Consider the following 23,475-nt stretch of genomic DNA (forward strand, 5'->3'; position numbering starts at 1 on the left):
GCCAGAGCTAGTTCAGGCCCGCCCACCTTCTCCTGCACAGTGTAGAGACGCTGACAGACGTCGGAGAGAAGTGCTGCGTGATGAAGGTAAGTATGAACTCCCGATCACTGCAGCAATTTTTCTGCATTGAGGATGCAGTTCTGAAGTCATGGTACTGTATCCTCAATATAGAATGCCCGCAGCATATCCGCATGACATTCCGCAAATAAACAGCAGCATTGAAACAGACAAAGCTGTGCTGCGGTTTTCTGGGAGCTCCTGCCGATATAACCGCTGGACACTTTTCCCCGTGGGCACATAGCCTTAAGCAAGTCACCTTATAGCCACTTGCCAGTTGCTTCATTTCTTTTAGGGAGTTCACAGATGTTCTGCACTTTTGGCTGCATTACCACCAGGGCGTTTGGAAATTTTTTGCCTTTGGTGGGCTTCCAAGAGGCGGGTCGGATGTCCAGAATATATACATAAAATTTTTTTAATATGATCGAATAAAAACATTAAATTTTATGAAAAACGGACCATGGAATTTTTCCTTTCTAAATTTGGTCTTCCAAGAAGCTTATCTCCTCCTCCTAGAGTTTCCTCCTGACTGGACTTGAGAGGAGCTTAAGGAGCATCTACGTTCTAGAGGAATCTTGGTCTTTCTCTGTCAGGGCGGGATTCTCCTTGCTCAGTTTGGACTGGAAATTTTGAATGACTGCTACGGTCAGGATTCTTCAGATTTAGTACATAACTTCAGTTCTTTGTTGCCGATGCCTGCGAGCACCATGTTTTGCATCTAGATAGACCTTTCACACCAGTCATCTAGTCTATCCAATTTCTTGGTCATTTAATTTACTGACAGAACTGTTGGGTCCACAGTTTAATGTTTTGGGCCTTTTGGGTATAAGTTCATTTAGATAGAATAGGGAACAAAGGTCTTAGGCTACTTTCACACATCCGGTTTGAGCACTGCGGCTCAATCCGGCTGTGAAAACTATGCAACGGATGCGGCGAAAACACCGCATCCTTTGCATAAGTTTTTACATGCGGCCCGTCCGTTTTTTTCCGGTTACGGCATGCTACTGAGCATGCACAGTGGAAAAAAACCGCATGCGGCGAGCGGATGCGTTTTTTTCCGCATCGCGCCGCATCCGGCCTCCATAGGTATGCATTGAAAAATGCGCCGCAGCGGCCGGATGCGGCGTGATGCGGTGTTTTTTGCCGGAGCAAAAAACGTTGCTGAGAACGTTCGATCCGGCCGCGGCATCGGCTAAATCTGCCGCATGCGGCAAAAACCGGACCGAACGCAAGCCCCTGCGGCACAATACGGAACTAATGTAAGTCTATGCAAAAAAAAAACGCAACCGACGTTACAAAAGCCGGTTGCGGTTTTTCTGCAGAACGCCGTATTGTGCCGCAGAGCAAAAATCCGGATGTGTGAAAGTAGCCTTAGACGTTACATTGCTACCATTACATTACAAAGTCTTATTCATAGGCAGTACTACTGTGGCAAAATCTTTTTAATTTGTGCATACCTTTCTTCAGCCACTGTTTACTTCCAAGGGCCAGGTTCCTGCCTTGGCTATCCTGGTCCAGCAGAACTTGACTTGTAAAAAGAGTGAACTCCAGCACACTATATGTACCCCAAAAAAACAAAGACAAAAGGAATGCTATATTCTCATTTCTTTTTATTGGTTCAATAAAGTGGTTCAGTAAATAGTGCTGTACAATGTCATGTCCGTCATACACAACGTTTCGGCCTGTTGGCCTTTGTCAAACCGGACTGTGGTACAGTGAATGTTAACCTGAGAAGATGGTATAACCAACAGGTCCTTATGTATTAATCACTTGGTGTAAAGGTAAGCAATCAGTCATGGAGATAAAAGTCCCACTAATTTGGACCACGCTGTAGTTTTGTGATACAGTCATAGGCATATAAGGCATATACTGGAATGCAGTGTCACAGCAAAATAACTGTTTCAGGACAGATACCTAATCAATGGTAATAAGCTGCTGTCCTTTAACATACAAAAGGGGGGCCCGGAGTTGAAGAAAGTGTCAATAAAGGGTTCCGCAGGATGCACAGGACACAATCTCCCCCACTCACCAGACCAACTTGATAATTAACCCTTTGACTGTTTCTTCAACTCAGGGCCCCACTTTTGTATGTTAATGGACAAAAGCGTATTACCATTGATTGGGTATCTGTCCTGAAACAGTTATTTTGCTGCGACACTGCATTCCAGTATATGCCTTTTACATGATCTATGACTGTATCAGAAAACGACAGAGTGGTCCATATTAGTGGGACTTTTATCTCTATCTGACTGATTCCTTACCTTTACACCAAGTGATTTGATACATAAGGACCTGTTGGTTATACCATCTTCTCAGGTTAACATTCATTGTACCCCAGTCTGATTTGACAAAGGCCAACAGGCCGAAACGTTGTGTATGACATACATGATTGTACAGCACTATTTACTGAACCATTTTTTTGAACCAATAAAAACAAATGAGAATATAGCATTTCTTTTGTCTTCGTTTTTTTTGGAGTACATATAGTGTGCTGGAGTTCACTCTTTTTACAGTTTTGTGGGTTTTTTTTTCTCCTGAGCACCTAATCGGTGACACAGGGTCTTCTCTATTTTTTTTGACTTGTAGGCCATAAGTCAGGAATACCCTTCTGGGCAGGGAGCACTCTAGGCCACTGTTAGCCCACTGGATCTGGGGGACCTCAATCTGGTCTCGAATGAACTTCAGTGACATGAGAGCATATTCTACCCACTTTTACTGCAATTGTAATGTGAGCTAGTTAAACACTAGGGGGAGCAGCTGCTGAAAACCTAGTGAACAAGAGTGGAAAATATCAAACTTTTTTTATATTTTGCTCAATTAAAAACAAATACTTAAAACATTAAGGCTATGTGCCCACGCTGCGGATTTACCGCGGTTTTGCCGCGGATTTCCCGAAAATCTGCAGCAGCGGCACTTCCAAGCCATTTCAATGGCATTTTGGAAATGCTGTGTCCATGCTGCGGATTTTTCCACTGCGGATTTGCCGCGGATTTTGATCCGGAAAAATCTGCAGCATGTCAATTGTTTGTTGCAGATTTGGTGCGGTTTTTGGGTATAGAATGGGGAAAAAAAAAAAAAAAATCCGCATCAAAATCCGCGGCAAAAATAAGGTGCGGATTTGCCGCGAAAGTCGCGGATTTTCATGCAGAAAAATCCGCAGGTACATTCTACCGTGGACACATAGCCTAATACTTTACATTATTTCAGTTATTGAAAAAAAAAATTGGCACCTCTTTAATGAGGAAATTGCTCTCCGTATTTAAAGTACTTTGCCTCGTTTCATGGAGTGGTTCTTATACACTAGGTCAGGGGTGGTGAACCTCCGGCCCACAGGCCGCATACGGCCCGCAATGACATTTAATGCGGCCCCCGGGCACATTCCAGGCTACCCCAGTGCTCGAGCGGCACTCGCACTTTTGCCAGCCGCCGGCCCTTTAAAATCCCAGTGCGTTCTAGGTAGATGCTAGAATGTACGGGCTTTTTCCAGATCCTGATTGCAGCCCATACTAGAATGTACGGTCTCATTTCGGGACCTGACTACAGCCCGTACATTTTAGACTGAACCCAGGACTTTGCTCGAGTGCTGAGGGTTTACCTTGTGGGCTGGGTAAGCAGCGTGCTGTGCTCCAGTCACAACAGAAGAGGTGCAGCAGATGCCTCCTTGCTGTACATGCCTCCCGGACCTTTGCTGTGTGACTCCTCCTACCCTTGTACTGTGAGTATGCAACCCATCGCTGCCCCCCCATCCAGTGCTGTGTAGCCCAAAGTGCTGTGTACCCCCTAGTACTGTGTTGCCCCAAGCGCTGTGTACCCCCTAGTACTGTGTGTAACCCCTCAGTGCTTCGTAATCTATGCAGCCTCCTAGTGCTGCCACATAGTGCTCTCCCTGCTGCCTCCTAGTGCTGTCACCTAATGCTCTCCGTGCTGCCTTCTAGTGCTGTCACTGTCAGTGCTCTTTGTGCTGCCACCTAGTGCTGTTTGTGCTGCCACCTAGTGCTGTTTGTGCTGCCACCTAGTGCTGTTTGTGCTGCCACCTAGTGCTGTTTGTGCTGCCACCTAGTGCTGTTTGTGCAGCCACCTAGTGCTGTCCGTTGTGCCGCCGCCTAGTGCTGTCCGTTGTGCCGCCGCCTAGTGCTGTCCGTTGTGCCGCCGCCTAGTGCTGTCCGTTGTGCCGCCGCCTAGTGCTGTCCGTTGTGCCGCCGCCTAGTGCTGTCTGTTGTGCCGCCGCCTAGTGCTGTCTGTTGTGCCGCCGCCTAGTGCTGTCTGTTGTGCCGCCGCCTAGTGCTGTCCGTTGTGCCGCCGCCTAGTGCTGTCCGTTGTGCCGCCGCCTAGTGCTGTCCGTTGTGCCGCCTAGTGCTGTCCGTTGTGCCGCCGCCTAGTGCTGTCCGTTGTGCCGCCGCCTAGTGCTGTCCGTTGTGCCGCCGCCTAGTGCTGTCCGTTGTGCCGCCGCCTAGTGCTGTCCGTTGTGCCGCCGCCTAGTGCTGTCCGTTGTGCCGCCGCCTAGTGCTGTCCGTTGTGCCGCCGCCTAGTGCTGTCCGTTGTGCCGCCGCCTAGTGCTGTCCGTTGTGCCGCCGCCTAGTGCTGTCCGTTGTGCCGCCGCCTAGTGCTGTCCGTTGTGCCGCCGCCTAGTGCTGTCCGTTGTGCCGCCGCCTAGTGCTGTCCGTTGTGCCGCCTGACAAACCTGGAAAAGCAGTTGTGAGAAACAAAATGAACAGGCGGCGGTCGGTACAAATATCAGCTGTTTTCAACAGCTGTCATGTGTGCCTGCATGTTGCGAGTGGAATCTCTTCCACTCGCAATATTTAACCCCTTAAATCTCGCTTCCAAAGTCTGGCAGCGAGATCTATATGCGCGCGGCCATGATTTTTACTTACCGCCGCCCCCACCGGAAGTCACGTTCGTGATCACGTGACTTTCGGTGGTTGCCATCGTAGCCCAGGGTCATGTGGTGACGCCTGCAGCTATGAAGTTTTACTTTCGTTTTCCCTCGGCCGAGAGCAGAGAGAAACAGGAAGTGACTGAATCTGCTGTTTACAGCTCTGTAGCTGTGATCAGCAGATAGATCAGAGCGATCGGATTGCTGATCGCTATAGCCCCCTAGGGGGACTAGTAAAACTAAAAAAAAAAATTCTAAAAGTTCAAATCACCCCCCTTTTCCCCCATTGATAATTAAAGGGTTAAAAAATTGATAAATATACACATTTGGTATCGCCGCTTTCAGAAATGCCCGATCTATCAAAATATAAAATCAATTAATCTGATTGGAATTTTTTTGCCACTACGCCGTTTACCAAACGCCAAAATTACGTTTTTTGGTCGCCGCAAGTTTTACGCAAAATGCAATAATAGGCGATCAAAACGTAGCATATGCGCGAAAATACCATTAGAAACGTCAGCTCGAGACGCAAAAAATAAGCAGTCACTGAGCCATAGATCCCAAAAAATGAACGCTACGGGTTTCGGAAAACGTGCGCCACTTTTATTGGACAAGCTTGTGAATTTTTTTTTTTAACCCCTTAGATACAAGTAAACCTATACATGTTTGGTGTATACAAACACGCACCGACCTCAGGCATCATACCCACACATCAGTTTTACCATGTAGTAAAGACCGTGAATAAAACAGCCCAAAAACTATTGTGCCATCACACTTTTTTTTGCTGTTTTCCAGTACACCATATGGTAAAACTTATGGTTTCATTTAAAAGTACAACTTGTCCCGCAAAAAACAAGCCCTCCTATGGAAAAATTGACGGAAAAATAAAAAAGTTACGGCTCTCGGAAGAAGGGGAGCAAAAAACAAAAACTGAAAGTGCCCCGGGGCTGACGGGGTTAAGCGCGAGGCCAGGGTACTGTTCTTTCCTCATATGGAATAGAGGTCTCCTGGGTCTTACGCCTCCAGATATGTTTTTATTCCATAGGGATGCTAGTCTTCTGTCCACATCTTTGTGAAGCTCTTGCCTTTTGTATCTAGGGCTGCAAGTCTTAGGCTACTTTCACACTTCAGTTTTTTCCATCAGTCACAATCCGTTTTGTGACTGATGCAACTGATCCGTTGCAGATAGTGGTAAAACTGATTCGACGGATCCTGTTTAAAAAAAAAAAAAAAAAAAAAAACTGATCCGTTGTCCTATGTTGTTTTCCTGGCAAATGTTGTTTGCCATTAAAGAACAAGCGAGAGAGAATTTTACTTTGACCCAGAAAGGAATTTACACATCTGGGCATGCTCGGTTGCTAAAAGACTGATCCGGCACCTATAGGCTTCCAGTACAATACACGACGGACGCTGACTGATCCATCGCTGTCCGTTTTTTAGACGCACACAAAAAAGTTACGTTCTGCATTGCTTCTGCCCGACGGTCAGTCAGTCCACGACTGATCCATCGCGCGACGGGTGCAACGCAAGTCCATCAGTCACAATCGTCGTTAATACAAGTCTACGGGGAAAACCCTTAATCCTGCAAAATATTTTGAAGGATACTGTATTTTCTCAAGGCAACAGATTGTGACTGTTGGAAAATAACTGAAGCGTGAAAGTAGCCTTAGAAGGGTACTACCAGGGGTGCAAAAATCAGTAGCAGAGGGTGCGACCAGGCCACTAATCAAGGGTGTCCCTCTGACATCAGTGCTGGGGACTCACTTGGTCTCTGACACTGCAATACACGCCATAGGCCAATGCAGCCAGCAGCTGAAATTGGGGCAGGTCCAAATTTTACAGTAGGGCTCATTGGACTATAGGCACACCACTGGGTACTACAGCCTAATAGTAACATGAGGTATTCTGCGGTACTAGTATTAGTTTTCCCATTTTTTTTGAACATGCAATCTTAGTCTTTTTTTCACTGGGGTCTTCCTTCCATGATCCATTTCTGCCTGGTTTCATAAAGTTGTTTCAAAGAGTTGGGAGTAAAGATGCTAATGTCCGCATGCAGAAGCTGAGTCTGTATGCAGGTAGGGGAAATTTGTCGTGTGCCAATTTTTCACTCAATTTGTCCTGGAGGTAATGTTTCTGTCTTTTGTATATATATAAAAAATAAAATACAGAAAAGCTTCAGTGGGTTGATAAAGTTGCTTTCATAAATATATCTAAATTCTGGCCAAGCAGCAAACCATGACCACTCATAACTCCCAGTTTTAATTGTCCTGAACGGCGCAAATGGTTCTACATCCTGACACAAGTGGCTAAACAGTGTCTCTCGCAACTGATTGGACTTTATTTTGTAATTAAGCACCAAAAAAATGGATGTAAATACACTGATACGTATTTGCCCAAATCCTGTAAAGACATGGATACTATTGTATTAAGTTTAGGCAATGAGCTAAATACATTATCAGGTAATGCACAACTCATTCGGGTTTTTACATCTGCATGCACAACAGTGTCCTCATTCTTTCTGCAAACTAATATGATAAATAATTGAAATAGATTTGAAAGTTGGAAAAACCTTTCATGGTGATTAAACTTCATTATGAGCTACTTTCTTTCTGCATGGTACATACTTTGTTGTAGAAAACAAAACATCCCTGTCCATACCAACATTTCCCCTTTTAGAGCAAGTATAATGAAATGAATGTCCATTTTAGTAGTGGTAAAAGTGTTGTAAGACACTGCCTCTGACTCTAGTCTTTGTTGACGGACTGCTATTACAGTAGGGGTTACATGTGATGTCCGGAATTGAATTGTGATGTGTATGGCTAACCATGTACTGGTGCTAACTGGACTAGCACACCAAGAGAACAAGTGGATCACAACTGCTCTCTAAGGCTGGGGCCACACGGGGCACTACTGCGATGCTCGCATGAGACTCGGCTCGCACTGGCAGCACAGCAGAGCCGAGTGTCATACGAGTGTGCCTGCATCTGAGGTCCGATCATGTGAGCAGACCTCAGCTGCGAGGGGCGGGCTCGCTCTCAGGAGGGGAGGGAGGGATTTCTCTCCCTCTCTCCTCCGTAGCCAGCTATTGCCATTCTCGCACTGCACTAGCGGTACACCAGTGTACTGCGAGTGCAGTGCGATTTTTTTTTTTTATTTTTTTATTTTTTTTTTTTCTCTCGCCCCATTCACTTGAATGGGTGCGAGAGAGAGTCTCAGCTTACAATTGCAGCATGCTGCGATTGTTTTCTCGGTCCGATTATGGCTGAGAAAATAATCGCTCATGTGTGCTGACACACAGGCTAGAATTGGTCCGAGGGGAATGCGATGTTTTATCGCACTCCACTCGCACCGATTTTCTTGCCGTGTGGCTTAGGCCTACCACTGGTTTATAAATTCTAATGTTGCGCTTTGATGTTTTGTGTAATTTTTGATTACTTTTCTCTTTTAATTTTCCAGTCTGCTGCAGCATCTCTCCTTGCAAGTACAGCACCGTTGACGCTCATGACATCACCTCTCTCTGTAACAAACCCAAATGTGACCACAACCCCTCTTAGTCCATTTGGCATGTTGAGTGGACTGGTACCGGTCACCATGCCATTCCAGTTTCCTTTGGAGCTGCTCAACTTTGGGAGTGACACTGCTGGTGCGGTAACATCTCCAGGCTCTACCTCAGCAGCTTTCCACCACAATCTAACACAGAGTAAGAGCTATATTCAAAATCTATTCTCCTAGTTTGTATTCAAAATATTTAGCAAGTTGTATTTTTTTATACATACAGTAAACTGACAAAGTAAAAGCTAATTAATTTTTTTTTTTGATAAATCAATAGTACACATGACAATCTGCTACTTTGTAGTATATACGATCAGTGAAATCTACTTCCTTCTCTTTGAGGCATCCATTAACACAATGGATGCCAGCAGAGGGTTATTTTGTCTTCTGTTCAGGTAGGTATTTGACGGTATACAATTTTTATTTCTATTTCAAATTACATCAGAGTAGATTGCTGTGCTTTTTTTTTTTTTTTGTTATCCCACAAAAAATGCACACAATGGTATGTGTACAAATGTGTTATATAAACGTACACACGCATATATAATAGATATATATAGATAGATATATATATATAGATATAGATAGATAGATATATATAACCATAGCCCATAAGTAATGTATTTCACTGTGTCTATATAATGTTGTCGTACTTGCTTCAGTTGAGAAATGGTGGATCTACTAAACTCAGCATTTAATGATCAAAACTTGTGATGTGCCTGTGTATATTGTGTTTATATCAACTTCGGAACTGGAGGAAAACAGGTTTAGCGCCGCGCTTGAAGACCACAGACATCAGTGTTGAACACACAATTCTTGTATTTAATTTCATTCCTACGCGTTTCGGAGACCACAACTGCCTCCTTCTTCAAGGGAAAAGAACTTTCCTGTCGGACGCGTCCCGGAAGTCTGCAAAAAAAGTGAATTTTTTTTTCTGCTGTTCACTTTTGATTTTGCAGTTGCTTCCACCTCCCGTTTGGACATGGCGCTGGACGGGAGGTGGAAGCAGGGGGGTGATTGTATCGGGAGGATTCTCTCTTCTGTCTTTACCAACACAAGAAATCCTCTTCCTGTACATGTGACTGTACTACCCTCCCCTTGCGTTTTATATCTGCTTTTTTAGTCATAGAAACGCAGTTATATTTGCAATTTGCGTTTTTCATTGCATTTTTGAACATCTCATTGAACTCATGGGGTGAAAAACGCAGGAATAATTGACATCCTGCGTTTTTGTGGGCACCACAAAAACCCAGCTAAAACAAAAGCTGTGTGCAGACAACAAAAATGAAAACTCATTGACTTTGCTGGTGAAGCAAAGTCATGCAGTTTTCTAAACAAAAACGCACCCGAAAAACGCGGTAAACACCTAGTGCGCACATAGCCTAATGGGGTTCCTTGTGTGGGGAATCTGTTTTTCTGGCGTGTCAGGGGCTCTGCCAGTGTGACTTGGAACCCCCAAACCATTACAACTAAATCTGCACTCCAGTATGACGCGCCTTCCTTTCCGAGACCTGCCATGTGCCCAAACAGTAGTTCCACCTTAAATAGGGTATCTGCGTACTCGGGAGAAATTGCACATCAAAGTGTACCATACGTTTTCTCCATTTACCCTTGTGAAAATTTTTACAGCTCAGTGGTATAAAATTAAGCAACTTGAGGGTTCAAGGTGCTCACCACACATCAGGACAAATTCCTTGAGGGGTCTAGTTTTCAAAATGGGGTCATATGTGAGGGGTTTTTAACTGTTTTTAACTGTTTTGTGCACATCAGGCGTTCTCCAAACACATGGCATCTATTAATGATTCCAGACAATTTTGTCCCAAAAGTTAGATGACGCTCCTTCCCTTCTGAGCCCTGCCGTGCACCCAAACAGTATATTGATACCCAATATGTGGTGGAAAACTACTAAGGAGAAATTGCATTATCAAACTGACCTGTGCATTTTTTTTCTGTTATTCTTGTGAAAATTCAAAATTTGGAGCTAAAATAACATTTTTGTTGGAAAAAGTAGTTTTCTTCAGCGCTCTATTGGGAGACCCAGACAATTGGGTGTATAGCTACTGCCTCCGGAGGTCACACAAAGTATTACACTAAAAAGTGTAAGGCCCCTCCCCTTCTGGCTATACACCCCCCGTGGGATCACGGGCTTACTCAGTTTTAGCTTTGTGTGCGAAGGAGGTCATACATCCACGCATAGCTCCACATTGTATAGTCAGCAGTAGCTGCTGACTATCTCGGATGGAAGAAAAGAGGACACATATAGTGTCCCCAGCATGCTCCCTTCTCACCAGATGGTGTTGCAAGGTTGAGGTACCTATTGCTGGTACAGAGGCCGGAGCCCCACATGCTGTTTTCCTTCCACATCCCCTTGGAGGGCCCTGTGGAAGTGGGATCTGTCGGCCTCCAAGCCCTGAGGCCGGGCTCCATCCACAGACCCAGAAGAACCTGATGGATGTGGAGCACGAGTACTATCAGGGACAAGGCCCTGCATCGGTCAGGTACTCGGTGTCTCCGGCAAGCACAGCACGCTCCGGGCTTGCTGGGCGTTATAGTGCGCCGGGGACATTAGTGATGGGCTTATGTTGCTGCAGCCATGGCTGAGCGACGGGTCATGTTTAGGAACTTGCGCCGACCGCTCATACGGCGGCGGCGCTGATGTGACTTGTAGTGCGCCGGGGACTTGGCGCCGACCGCGCTTTTACGGCGGGGGCGCCTGTAACTTTAGTCCCCGGCTTCTGAGGCCTGGCACCGCTTCGTTCCCGCCCCCAGCCCTGCCAGTCAGAGGAGGGGCGGGACGCTGTACAGTAGCTCAGCGCAGGGAGCTGGAGTCTGCTTTGCATTCTCCAGCCCCCTCTCACTGAACACAGTGAGATGCCGGGTTCCCGCTCTTGGCTGGGGCTCGCCCACGGCCCGCCCCTCTGCACAGGACGTGGAAGAGAAGCCGGCAGCCATTATGGTTTCCACTCTGGGAGAACGGAACCAGGCACAGGTTTTTGAGCGACCTCATACTCGCGCTGGGCGGGCGATAGGCAGTACTGGTCCCACTAATACTGAAGTGGGCTTTTGAACTGTGTGCGGATATGCGATGCAGCACTGTACTGTCGCTATTCTGGGCATACTCTCCTAGATGGCTAGACAAGTGTTCAATGATTAGTCTGCAGTATTTGTTGGCAGATTTGGCAACAGCAAAGTGCCAAGGCACAAGCTTTCATTGCCGCTTCGTTTGCAGGTGCTGCAATTGGGTTTATTGTCATGCTATACATGCACTATATGTCGTTTTTCTTGGCTAATGCACCTAGTTAAACAGACAATAGCAGCAGTAAGGCAAGGCTGCCAAGGCACGGGCTCTCAATGCTGCTTGATTTGCTTGTACTGCAGTGTTTTTCTGTCATGCTTGTCTGCTATACATTTCCTGTATGTCGCTATCCTTGCCTCATGCTCCTAGTTAACTAGACAACAGCAGCAGTAGAGCAGTGGTGCCAAGGCACCAGCTTGCAAGGCTGCTTCATTTGCATGTGCTGGCAGTGTTTACTGTCATGTTTGTATGCGATACATTCACTGTATGTCGCTATCCTTGTCTCATACTCCTAGATATATAGACAATAGCAGCAGAAGGCCTAATGTGCTAAGCCACAAGTTTCAATGCTGCGTGTACTACATGTGCTGAAGTGTTTACTTGTACTTCAGGCTTGTATGCTATACATTCACTGTATGTCGCTATCCTTGTCTCATACTCCTAGATATATAGACAATAGCAGCAGAAGAGCTAATGTGCCAAGCCACAAGTTTTCAATGCTGCGGGTACTACAGGTGCTGAAGTGTTTACTTGTACTTCGTGCTTGAATGCTATACATTCACTGTATGTCGCTATCCTTGTCTCAAGCTCCTGGATAAATAGACAACAGCAGCAGAAGAGCTAATGTGCCAAGCCACAAGTTTTCAATGCTGCGTGTACTACATGAGCTGAAGTGTTTATTTGTACTTCATGCTTGTATGATTATTTACTGTGCGGTCGCTATCCTAGGCTAGGCTCTTAGATAGCTAGACAACAACAGCAGAAAAAGAAAAGGCCAATGAGGACTTTATCTGTTGCTTGTACTGCATGTAATACGAGTCTAGGACCCCAGTACGGGCAATTGCTTGACCGGGGTTTTTCGGCTATATGTGGTTAAAAGAACCACCTGTGCTTCCTGTCCAGAGACAGGGACGAAATTGCAGTTTCTTTCCGCTGTTATATTGGCTGTGACTATGGCTGACATCTTACAGTCTGGCAGCCCACGCAGTCCTTGGGCAATATAGTTGCAATGCCCCTGGCCACCATGATTTGAGGAGCAGCTCAAGGCTCCAGGGTGGTTTTCACGCGTCCCAGGGGGCAGGCTCCGACACGGACGTCAGTTCAAGAGGGCCTAAGCAGGCTCGCTGGGAATAGCCCTCGACTCCATCAGTGAAAGAGTCAGCTTCACAGCAGGGGAGATCTCTTTTCTAATATCGCAAGCAATTGCGTACTCGTCTGGCCCTCTGATCCTAGAGATGCAGTCCAGAAACGCAACGCTTTTCACGATAAGCGTTCTCCGACCGTATTAATGAGACACTCTCCTCCCTGATTGGACAAGCGCTAGCCCAGGTCCAAATGTGGATCTCCCGATCTCCAGGCTTGCAGCTGGATCTATAGTTGTAGTGGTGGATGGGGCTTCACGTCAAAATGCCATTGACAGATAGATAGGTTCTGGCCGCAATCTGTCTATGAAGCTATCGGCAGGTCGGTTGCTCCGGCAGTCGCAGCCGTGAAGGCACTCCAAGCTATTTCAGATAGTGTTGCGCAGAGGGACGCTGTCACCGGTACATCTCGGTCTCAGCAGCGTCTGTAATCTCGCAATCGCCGCATGGCGAACCATGCTGTTAAGGCTGTCCGAGACTCTACGAGCCGGACGTCGGTGGCATCGGCCATCTCCGTATTTTTTACGCAGAGCCTAGTGGTTAACAGATTGGATCAGATGCTTCTTCCAACAAAGTGCTTAACCAGGTTGCCTTTATCTAGTGATAGTCTGTTGGTAAGGGTTGAATGAATTCATTCAACTGTCCAAAACGACTCAAAAGGCCCAGAAGGGCATAGATTCCTAGCAGGCTCAAGTACGCCCGGGGAAGGCAGCCGGAGGAATCGCTACCAAAGCGTTTTTTTCTCATAATTTTCAGCCTTCTCACTCCGCAACCGCGGGGAGCAGACTCCCCCGCTTTAGCGACATTTACCTACCACAGGTCAAAGGCCGGTGAGAGAGAGTCAGTTTGTCTCAAACTACCTCTCCGACCGAGCCGAGGCTCTTCTGCAGGCAGGACGAGTGGTAATCCCTGTTCCTCTTCAGGAACCAGTTACGCCTTTTGCTTCGACCTGGTCGTGGTGCCAAGATAGGACGGCTCCTTCCGTCCCGTTCTGGAATTTAAACTGCTTAACAAGCACGTGACAACCAGGCGGTTCCGGAGGGAATCACTCCGCTCCGTCATTGCCTCACTGTCTCAAAGAGTTTTTCCTAACATCCATAGACATTAGGATGCTTATCTCCACGTGCCGATTGCTCCAAGGCACCGGTGTTGGCTACGGGCATATTTCGTTTTGTAGCCCTACCCTTCGGCTGGCGACAGCCCCACGGGTTTTTCACCAAGTTCATGGCAGCAGTGGGAGCAGTCCCGCGCTCTTACGGTCACTCTGTGATCCCTTTCTTGGACAATCTACTTGTCAAGGCACTCTCTTTTAGAAGCATGCCAACACAACCTGAACATGGCGCTGGACCCTTCCCAGAGTTTCGGGGAGGTCTTTGACTTCTTCTAAGTTGAACCCAATCGCTGGCATATCTTGGCATAGAGTTTTCACACTCTCTCAGTGATAGTGAATTCCGCTGGACAAACAGCGTTCACTACAGACGAGGGTGCAGTCTCTCCTTCAAGGAGGCGCCTCATCCAGAGGCGAGCCTTTTCACGCAGTTTCATCTGCGTCCGCATCATTAGAAGATTCTTCGCTAAGGGGAAGGAAGTCGATGTTCCTACACAGTAACGTCCCCCTTTCACAGACGGTCAAAGACCGTCTTCAGAGGAGTCCACTCTTCAACTCAGTGGTCTAGAGCTCTGGGCAGTGTATCTTGCACTGCAAGCTTTCCTGCAGTGGCTGGAATGCAATCAGAACCGAATTCAGTCGGACTATCCACAGCGGTGGCGTACACATTCCGGACGTACAACACTAGGAAGCAAGTCTTCCTCAGTCGCGAGGACGTGGACGCAGGGGAATGGGACCTGCTCCCGTTTGGCTTCAAGAAATCGGTAGCCGCGGGATGAGGACGGACGTCGACATCATGGCGTCTCGGCAACTACAAGGTCTCGATTTTCATGGCGGGAGCTCTGGCGACAGGCGCCTTGGCTCAAGATTGGTCGCAGTTCCAGCTTCCGATTGCTGCCGCACTATTCTCGTCGCCCCAGACTGGCCGAGGAGGTTGTGGTACCGAGATCTGTGGCATCTCACCGTCAGTCGACTGTGAGCATTACGTCAGGGTCACAATGAGACGGGCTCGCCAGCCGCGGTTTGCCAAGATATTCCACAACTCGTGGAAGATATTCTTATCTTGGTGTTTTGCTCAGGGAGTGTATCCCTGGCCATCGGCTTTGCCTACTTTGCCTGCCCTCCTGCACTCTGGTCGGGAAAACGGTTGGTCGCTCGGCTCCCTTTAAGGGCAAGTCTCGGCACTATCCGTGTTGTTTCAGAAGCGTCTAGCACGTCTTCCTAAGGTACGCACGTTGCTACAGGGAGTGTCATATTGTGCCCCCGTACGAGCGGCCGTTAGATCCATGGGATCTGAACGAGGTACTCGTTGCTCTCCAGAAGCCGCCTTTCGAGCCTCTGATGGGAGTTTCCCCTTTCTCGCCTGTCACAGAAAGTGGCTTTTCTAGGGCGATCACGTTTCTTCGGCGAGTGTATGAGCTGGCAGCTCTGTCATATCAGGCTCCCTTCCTGGTGTTTCACCAGGACTAGGTAGTGTTGCGCTCCATTCAGGAGTTTCTCCCTAAGGTAGTATCCGCGTTTCAGCTTAATCAGGATATATCATTACCTTCATTTTGTCCTCATCCGACTCACCGGTTTGAAACGGGTTTACATTTGTTAGATCTGGTCAGAGGACTCAGAATCTACTTTTCCCGCACGGCGCCTCTGCGCCGATCTGATGCACTGTTTGTCCTTGTCGCTGGTACGCGCAAGGGATTGCAGGCTTCTAAAGCCAACATGGCTCGATGGCTCAAAGAACCAATTCTTGAAGCCTACCGTTCTGCTGAGCTTCCGGTTCCATCAGGGCTGAAGGCCCATTCAACCAGAGCCGTGGGTGTGTCCTGGGCATTACGCCACCAGGCTACGGCTCAACAGGTGTGCCAGGCAGCTACCTGGTCGAGTCTGCACATTTTCACCAAACATTATCAGGTGCATACCTATGCTTCGGCGGATGCCGGCCTAGGTAGAAGAGTACTGCAGGCGGCAGTGGCCTCCCCGTAGGGGAGCGCTGTCTTGCAGCCCTATCAAGAGGTATTTATTTACCCACCCAGGGACAGCTTTTGAACGTCCCAATTGTCTGGGTCTCCCAATAGAGCGCTGAAGAAGAAGGGAATTTTGTACTTACCGTAAATTCCTTTTCTTCTAGCTCTTATTGGGAGACCCAGCACCCGCCCTGTTGTCCTTCGGGATTCTTGGTTTGTTGCGAGTACACATGTTATTCATGTTGAACGGTTTGCAGTTCTCCGATGTTATTCGGAGTGAATTTGTTTAAACCAGTTATTGGCTTTCCTCCTTCTTGCTTTGGCACTAAAACTGAGTAAGCCCGTGATCCCACGGGGGGTGTATAGCCAGAAGGGGAGGGGCCTTACACTTTTTAGTGTAATACTTTGTGTGACCTCCGGAGGCAGTAGCTATACACCCAATTGTCTGGGTCTCCCAATAAGAGCTAGAAGAAAAGGAATTTACGGTAAGTACAAAATTCCCTTCTTCTTTTATGGGGTAATTTGTGGGGGGTTTCTACTGTTTAGGCACATTCATCGATTCAACAAAATTTTGCATTCTAGAAGTCAAATGATGCTCTTCCCAGGGCTTTGGAGTCAGTAAGGCTATTTTCACACATCCGTTTTTTGGCATCAGGCAGGCATAATCCGATTTGTGCCTCATGCAACGGATCTGTCGCAGATTGTGTAAAAACTGATGCGACGGATCTAGAAAAAAACATAGATGCCTGTCATGATTAACTTAGGACTTAGTGGCATCTATGGACTGCCATTAACTCCTTATTACCCAGATTGCCACCGCACCAGGGCAATTCGGGATGAGCCGGGTAGAGTCCCGGGATTGACACATCTAATGGATGCGGCAATTCCGTGTCGCCGCTGGCTGATGTTTTTAGGCTTGGGGGCTTCCCATAACGTTGGGCTCCCAATCCTGAGAATACCATCCTTCAGCCATGTGGCTTTACTTTGGCTGGTATCAAAATCGGGTGGGGGGGGGGGGGACTGCACGCCGTCTTTATTTATTTATTTATTTATTTTTTTATTATACTGCACGATATAGACCCGCCCACCGGCGGCTGTGATTAGTTGCAGTGAGACAGCTGTCACTCAGCATGGGGGCGTGTCTGACTGCAACCAATCATAATCTATATGAAGTGAAAGCTGCACACCAAATTCAGAGAAATATGAACAAGCATAACTGCTTTAGGATACATAAGGAATGAAAATGCAACTAGCCATATGAAAAATTGAAAACATTTTTAAATGTGACATTGCATAACTGCTGAGGATTATTTGAAAAAAGAGATATTTAGCTAATGTATTGATCAATTCATTACTGCCCCATAACCAACTTTTCGGTAATCTCTTTATGGCGTCCCTAACCAAATGTTAACTCTATATGCGGTTAAAACCTGCTTGTGTGCATGGGTACCTAACCAAATATTACCTCTATGTGCAGTTAAAACCTGTTGTGTATGGGAAGCAAGGGACCTGGCTATATAGGAAGTTGAATAATCATGGCTAAAGGGCGGGACTGGGTTCTCAGACAGAAAACTAACTGCATAACCATCAAAAAGACTGCTGGAACACCATTGTAAATGTGAACAGGGTGCTAGCCAAAAAATACTTAATCTATATGAAGTGAAAGCTGCACACCAAATTCAAAGAAATATGAATAAGCATAACTTCTTTAGGATACATAAGGAATGAAAAATGCAACTAGCCATATGAAAAATTGAAATAAAATGTAAATGTGACATTGCATAACTGCTGAGGATTATTTGAAAAAGAGATATTTAGCTAATGTATTGATCAATTCATTACTGCCCCATCACCAACTTCACGGTAATCTTTTGATTGTTATGCAACCAATCATACCCGCCGGTGGGCGGGGAAGCAGTGACTACCAGATGGAATAATGAGCGGCCGGCATTTTCAAAAGATGAGCAGCCGCCTGAGCAGTGTGACAGCCATGCAGCGCCATGCCGGTGATCGGTCAGCATGAGAGAGGGAGAGACCGATAGAGAGCAATAGAGACCAAGAGAGCGACCGACAGAGAGGCCAGAAATGAATTCACATCTCATCTGAGCATGCTCAGATTAAAAAAACTGATCCATCGCTGGAATGCGTTTTTTGCCGGATGACCACAGATCCGGCGCCCATAAGCTTCCATTATTCAACATGCCGGATCCGGCGTGGTCCGATTTTTATTTATTTTTTTTCTGAGACAAAAAACGTTGCATGCTGCGTACTTTCTGGCAGCCTGACGAAGACATTTCGCTGGATCCGGTGGACGCTGCATGCAACGCAGTGCTCTCCGACACAATCCGGCGCTAATACAAGTCAATAGGGAGTAAAACTGATCCAGCACCGGACGGATCAGTTTCATTCGCTTTTTGCCGGATTGTGCCTCATGCCAAAAAAACTGTGTGAAAGTAGCCTAAGCCAAACCTCCGAGTCAGAATTCTCATACAGTTGAAACCAGAAGTTTGCATACACTATCTATAAAGACACATCTGCATGTTTTTCTCACTATGTGACATGAAATCAGAATAAACCTTTTCCGTTTTAAGTAAATTAGGAACCAAAATTATTTATATTTTGCCAAATGCCAGAATGAGAGAGAACGTTTAAGGCATTTTTATTACTTTCTGCAAATTCAAGTTTCCATCCTTTTCATTAGTATTTGGTGCATCGCCCTTACACTGTATGACTTGGGTCAAACGTTTTGGATATCTTTCCACAAGCTTCTCACAATCGTTGGTAGGAAGTGGGGCTCATTCCTCCTGACAGAACTGGTGTAACTGAGCCATGCTTGTAGGTCGCCTTGCTCGCATCGGCCTTTTCAGCTTTGCCCATAAATTTTCAATAGTATTGAGATAATATATAATGTTCACTTGATATAGCGCTATTAATTCCATAGCGCTTTACATAAATCAGCAATCAGGGCTTTATGATTGATGCTCCAAAACATTGACTTTGTTATCCTTAAGCCACTTTGTAACCAGTTTGACAGTATGCTTCGGTTCATTGTCCATTTGGAAGACCCATTTACACCCAAGCTTTAAGTTCCTGGCTAATGTCTTGAGATGTTGCTTCAGTTTTGCCACAATTTCTTTCCTCATGATGCCATCTATTTTGTGAAGTGCACCTGTCCCTCCTGCAGCAAAACAACCCCATAACATGATGCTGCCACCCCTGGTCCACCCCTGCCACCACAGATGAAATGGTGTTTTTAGGCTTCAAAGCTTCTCCCTTTTTCCTCCAATTGTAATGATGGTCATAATGGCCAAACAGTTCAAATTTAGTTTCGACAGACCACAGGCTATGTCTCCAAAATTTAAGGTTTTTGTTCCTGTGTGTATTTGCAAACATTAATCTGGCTTTTTTATGTTTCTTTTGGAGTAATGGCTTCTTCCTGGCAGAGTGGACTTTCAGCCCATGTTGATACAGTACTTGTTTCATTGAGGATAATGACACAATCTTACCAGCTTCCACCAGCATTTTCACAAGGTCTTTTGTACTTTTGTTGATATGCACATGTCTGACCAAAGCACGTTCATCTCTGGTACACAGTCCCATCTTGTTTGTACTTGCATATAATCATTTGTACAGATGAACCAGGCACCTTCAGGTATCTGGAAATTGCACCAAAGAATGAACCAGATTTGTGCAAATCCACAATTCTTTCTGAGATATTGGCTGATTTCTTTTGACTTTGCCTTGATGCTACACAAAGAAGCAATGTGTTTTCAGGTGTGCATTAAAATAAATCCACATGTGTCTAACCCAGATGTTGCCAATAAACCTTTCAGAAGCTTCCAAAGACATGACATTATCATATGGGCTGTACCAAATTGTTCTTGGTGTATGTAAACTTTTGACTTTGCTTCGAGGCATTTTTATTACTTTCTACATTCTCTCTCTCATTATTCTGGCGTTCGGCAAATATAAATAATTTTGGTTCCTAATTGACCTAAAACGGGAAAGATTTATTATGATTTCATGTCAGATAGTGAGAAAAACCTGCATGTGTTTTTTCAGATAATGTATGTAAACGTCTTTTTTTCAACTGTACATGACTCATGTTTGTGATAAATTTACTGTAGTAAAATGGTAACATCACTACATGAATCTGTGCTGCGCTTCAGCTACCTGATATATCCCAACTAAAAGTCTAGATTCTTTGATCAGGAGTAGAACAGACATTTATAGGAAATATCATAACTTTCCCAAATTCTTATGAAAAAATGTCACATACCGCATTAAACCGCTGCACCCAATTTATTATATATTTTAGGAGTCTGTCTGTGTCTTATTTGTGAAAAAATCGGAAATTTGATGAAAATTTTGCAATTTTAAAACTTTTAATTTTTATGCACTTAACCCAGAGAGTTATGTCACACAAAATAGTTAATAAATAACATTTCCCACATGTCTACTTTACATCAGCGCAATTTCTAAAACAAAATTTTTTGGGGTTAGGAAGTTAGAAGGGTTCAGAGTTCGTCAGCAATTTCCCATTTTTTAAACAAAATTAACAAAACCATTTTTTTAGGGACCACATCACATTTGAAGTGACTTTGAGAGGCCTAGGTGACAGAAAATACCCAAAAGTGACACCATTCTAAAATCTGCACCCCTCAAAGTACTAAAAACCACATCCAAGAAGTTTATTAACCCTTCAGGTGCTTCACAGGAACTAAAGCAATGTGGAATGAAAAAAAGCAAAAACTAAAATTTTACCTAAAATGTTGCTCTACCCCAAATTTATTCACTTTTAGAAGAAATAACACAACAAAATGGACCCCAAAACTTGTTACCCACTTTCTTATGGACGCGCCAATACCCCACATGTGATCAGAAACCTTTGTTTGGACAAATGGGAGGGCTCGGAACAGGAGGAGCAATATTTGAATTTTGGAAAGCAAATTTGGCTGAAATAGATTGCCGGCACCATGTTGTATTTACATGTCCGCTAAGGTACCTAAACAGCAGAAACCCCTCACAAGTGATGCCATTTTGGAAACTAGACATCTCAAGGCTTCTATCTAGGGGTATAGTGAGCATTTTGGACCCACAGGTACTTCACAGATTTTGATAACGTTACATTGTCATATTAAAAATTTTCCTTTTTTTTTCTCAAAAATGTTGCTTTAGCATCAATTTTTTCACTTTTTCAAGAGGTAATTCCAAAATTTTAACCAAATGTTTGTTACCCACTTTTTTATGAGCGCGGTGATACCTCACATGTGGTCTGAAATTTTTGTTTAAAGAAATGGGAGGGCTTGAAACGGAAGGAGCAATATTTGAATTTTGGAAAGGAAATTTGGCTGAAAAAGATTGCGGGCACCATGTCGCATTTGGGGACCCCTAAGGTACGTAAACAGCAAAAAATAAAAACACAAGTGACCCCATATTGGAAACTAGGCCCCTCAAGGAATTTATCTAGATGTTTGGTGAGTACCCTGAACCCCCAGGTGCTTTACAGAAGTTTATAACGTTGAGCCATGAAAATAAAAAAATAAAATTTTACCACAAAATTGTTACTTCAACCAGGTAGCTTTTTTTTTCACAACGGTAACAGGAAAAAAATCACCATGAAATTTATTGTGCAATTTCTCCTGAGTTTGGTGATATCTTGTATGTGGTGGAAATCAACGGTTTGGGCACACAGCAGGGCTCGGAAGAGGAGTGCCATTTGACTGCAAAATTGGCTGGAATCAATAGCGGACGCCATGTTGCATTAGGAGAGCCCCTGAGGTGCCTAAACAGTGGAGGTCCCCCACAAGTGACCCCATTCTGGAAAATAGACACCACAAGGAATTAATCTAGATGTTTGGTGAGTACCCTGAACCCCCAGGTGCTCCACAGAAGTTTATAATGTTGAGCTGTGAAAATAAAAAAATATATTTTTACCACAAAATTGTTACTTCAACCAGATAGTTTTTTCTTTATCGTTCCTTTGGGAGACCCAGACCATAGGGTGTTTAGCTTCTGCCTCTGGAGGACACACAAAGTACTAAACTTAAAAGTTTAGCTCCTCCCTCTGAGCTTATACACCCCCTGGTGAGCAGACCCAGCCAGTTTATCGCTTTGTGTTCAGGAGGCATACATCCACACATGCATTCTCATCTGATTTGTTTGATTTTTGGAAAGAGTTTGAAGAAAAGCGGGTCCACGTCTGGACCCCCGGCATGTCCCTTCTCATCCCACTGTCGGCGGTGTTGTTAAGGTTGATTTCCAAGGCTGGAGCCTTACATGCCGCGCTCCTTCACCATCCCTCCTGGGCTCTGGCTTGAAGTGGGAGCCAGCACGGTCTCCATGCTTGGCAGGAGGCCGGTCTCCATCCGCAGCCCTTCAGGACCCTGCTGGACCGGAGCACTCATCCCCAGGGGCCTGGCCCTGCGTCTCGGCAGCTAAGTACCTGAGACGTTTGTTTATGGGGGTCCCCCTGTGCCTTATTGTTTGGGGAGAGTGTTTTTGCTGTGTTTACTGACATTTCCGGCGGGTTCTCTAGCTGTCGCACGAGAACCGCGCCGATGGTGCCTGTTTGTCGGCCTCGCTGCTCTAATTTAGGCCCCGGCTTCGCCGGAGGCCTAGTTTCTATTCACTGTCCTCGCATGTCATTCATGCAGAGGGACAGGCTCCTCTCCGCCCGGCGGCCGTTCTCACAGGGGAGGGACACTCCCCACTGCTGTGCGTGTCTCCTCCCCTGTAGGTTTCTATGGCCCTCCAGATCCCGCTCTTCAGAGCAAGTCCCGCCCCCTCTCCTCGCTCCGGCGGCCATTTCCTCGGAGATTCACTCAGCGCTGGTCTGCGCTCTGCATCCCTGCTGGGTGCTGTGTTTGGAGGTCCGGGCTTTGGGATCTGGAGGGCACACAACACAGCTTCAGCCGTCTGGTAAGCCACAACCGTTGGTTGTGGACCTCTGTATATACTCTCTGGGGGTCTTTCTCTGACAGAGCCCCCACTCCAGCAGCATGTCTCACACGAGGAGCAAGGCTCCAAAGCTTTATTCAGTATGCACTGCATGTAAGCTCCTGCTGCCTGAACCGAGCACCTATCCACATTGTGATGCCTGCTCTACTTGGCGGTGCCACAGCCTGGAGTCTCACCCCTAGTGGTCTCTCAGGCTGCTCCTGCTCCTGTGGCTGAACCCCCGGCTTGGGTAGAATCCTTTTCTAGGTCTCTCTCCCAGTCTTTTGCTGAGTCCATGGGACTTTTGTCCAGGACTTTGCTGACTATGCATCAGCCCCCTTCACAGGGTGCCTCTGCTGCTAGGGCTCTCTCAGGACCGGAGCTCACAGAGGATTGATCATCGGGGCCGAGACCCCGTCCTCCTAAGAAGAGACGCAGGGTTCCCTCTCCCTCCTCGTCCCACGGCTCTGATTCAGGAGCTGACTCGCAGGATGAGGAGGATGCCTTTACTGGGGGCTCGGAGGCTAACTCCATGTACCCCATTG

The 23,475-nt window shown here is 46.2% G+C and overlaps 1 protein-coding gene across 2 annotated transcripts in view; it reads left to right on the forward strand.

The window, feature by feature from the left end:
- The window catches only part of UBN2 (ubinuclein 2), a 228,306-nt gene that overhangs the window by 173,931 nt on the left and 30,900 nt on the right, over positions 1–23,475 (forward strand). For both annotated transcript variants that reach the window (XM_075321912.1, XM_075321913.1), the window contains one exon: positions 8,390–8,633. In XM_075321912.1, coding sequence (XP_075178027.1) covers positions 8,390–8,633 — 244 coding nt within the window. The remainder of the gene's footprint in view (positions 1–8,389; positions 8,634–23,475) is intronic.

The sequence above is a fragment of the Anomaloglossus baeobatrachus genome, chromosome 8 (assembly GCF_048569485.1).
Source record: "Anomaloglossus baeobatrachus isolate aAnoBae1 chromosome 8, aAnoBae1.hap1, whole genome shotgun sequence".
NCBI lineage: Eukaryota > Metazoa > Chordata > Amphibia > Anura > Aromobatidae > Anomaloglossus > Anomaloglossus baeobatrachus.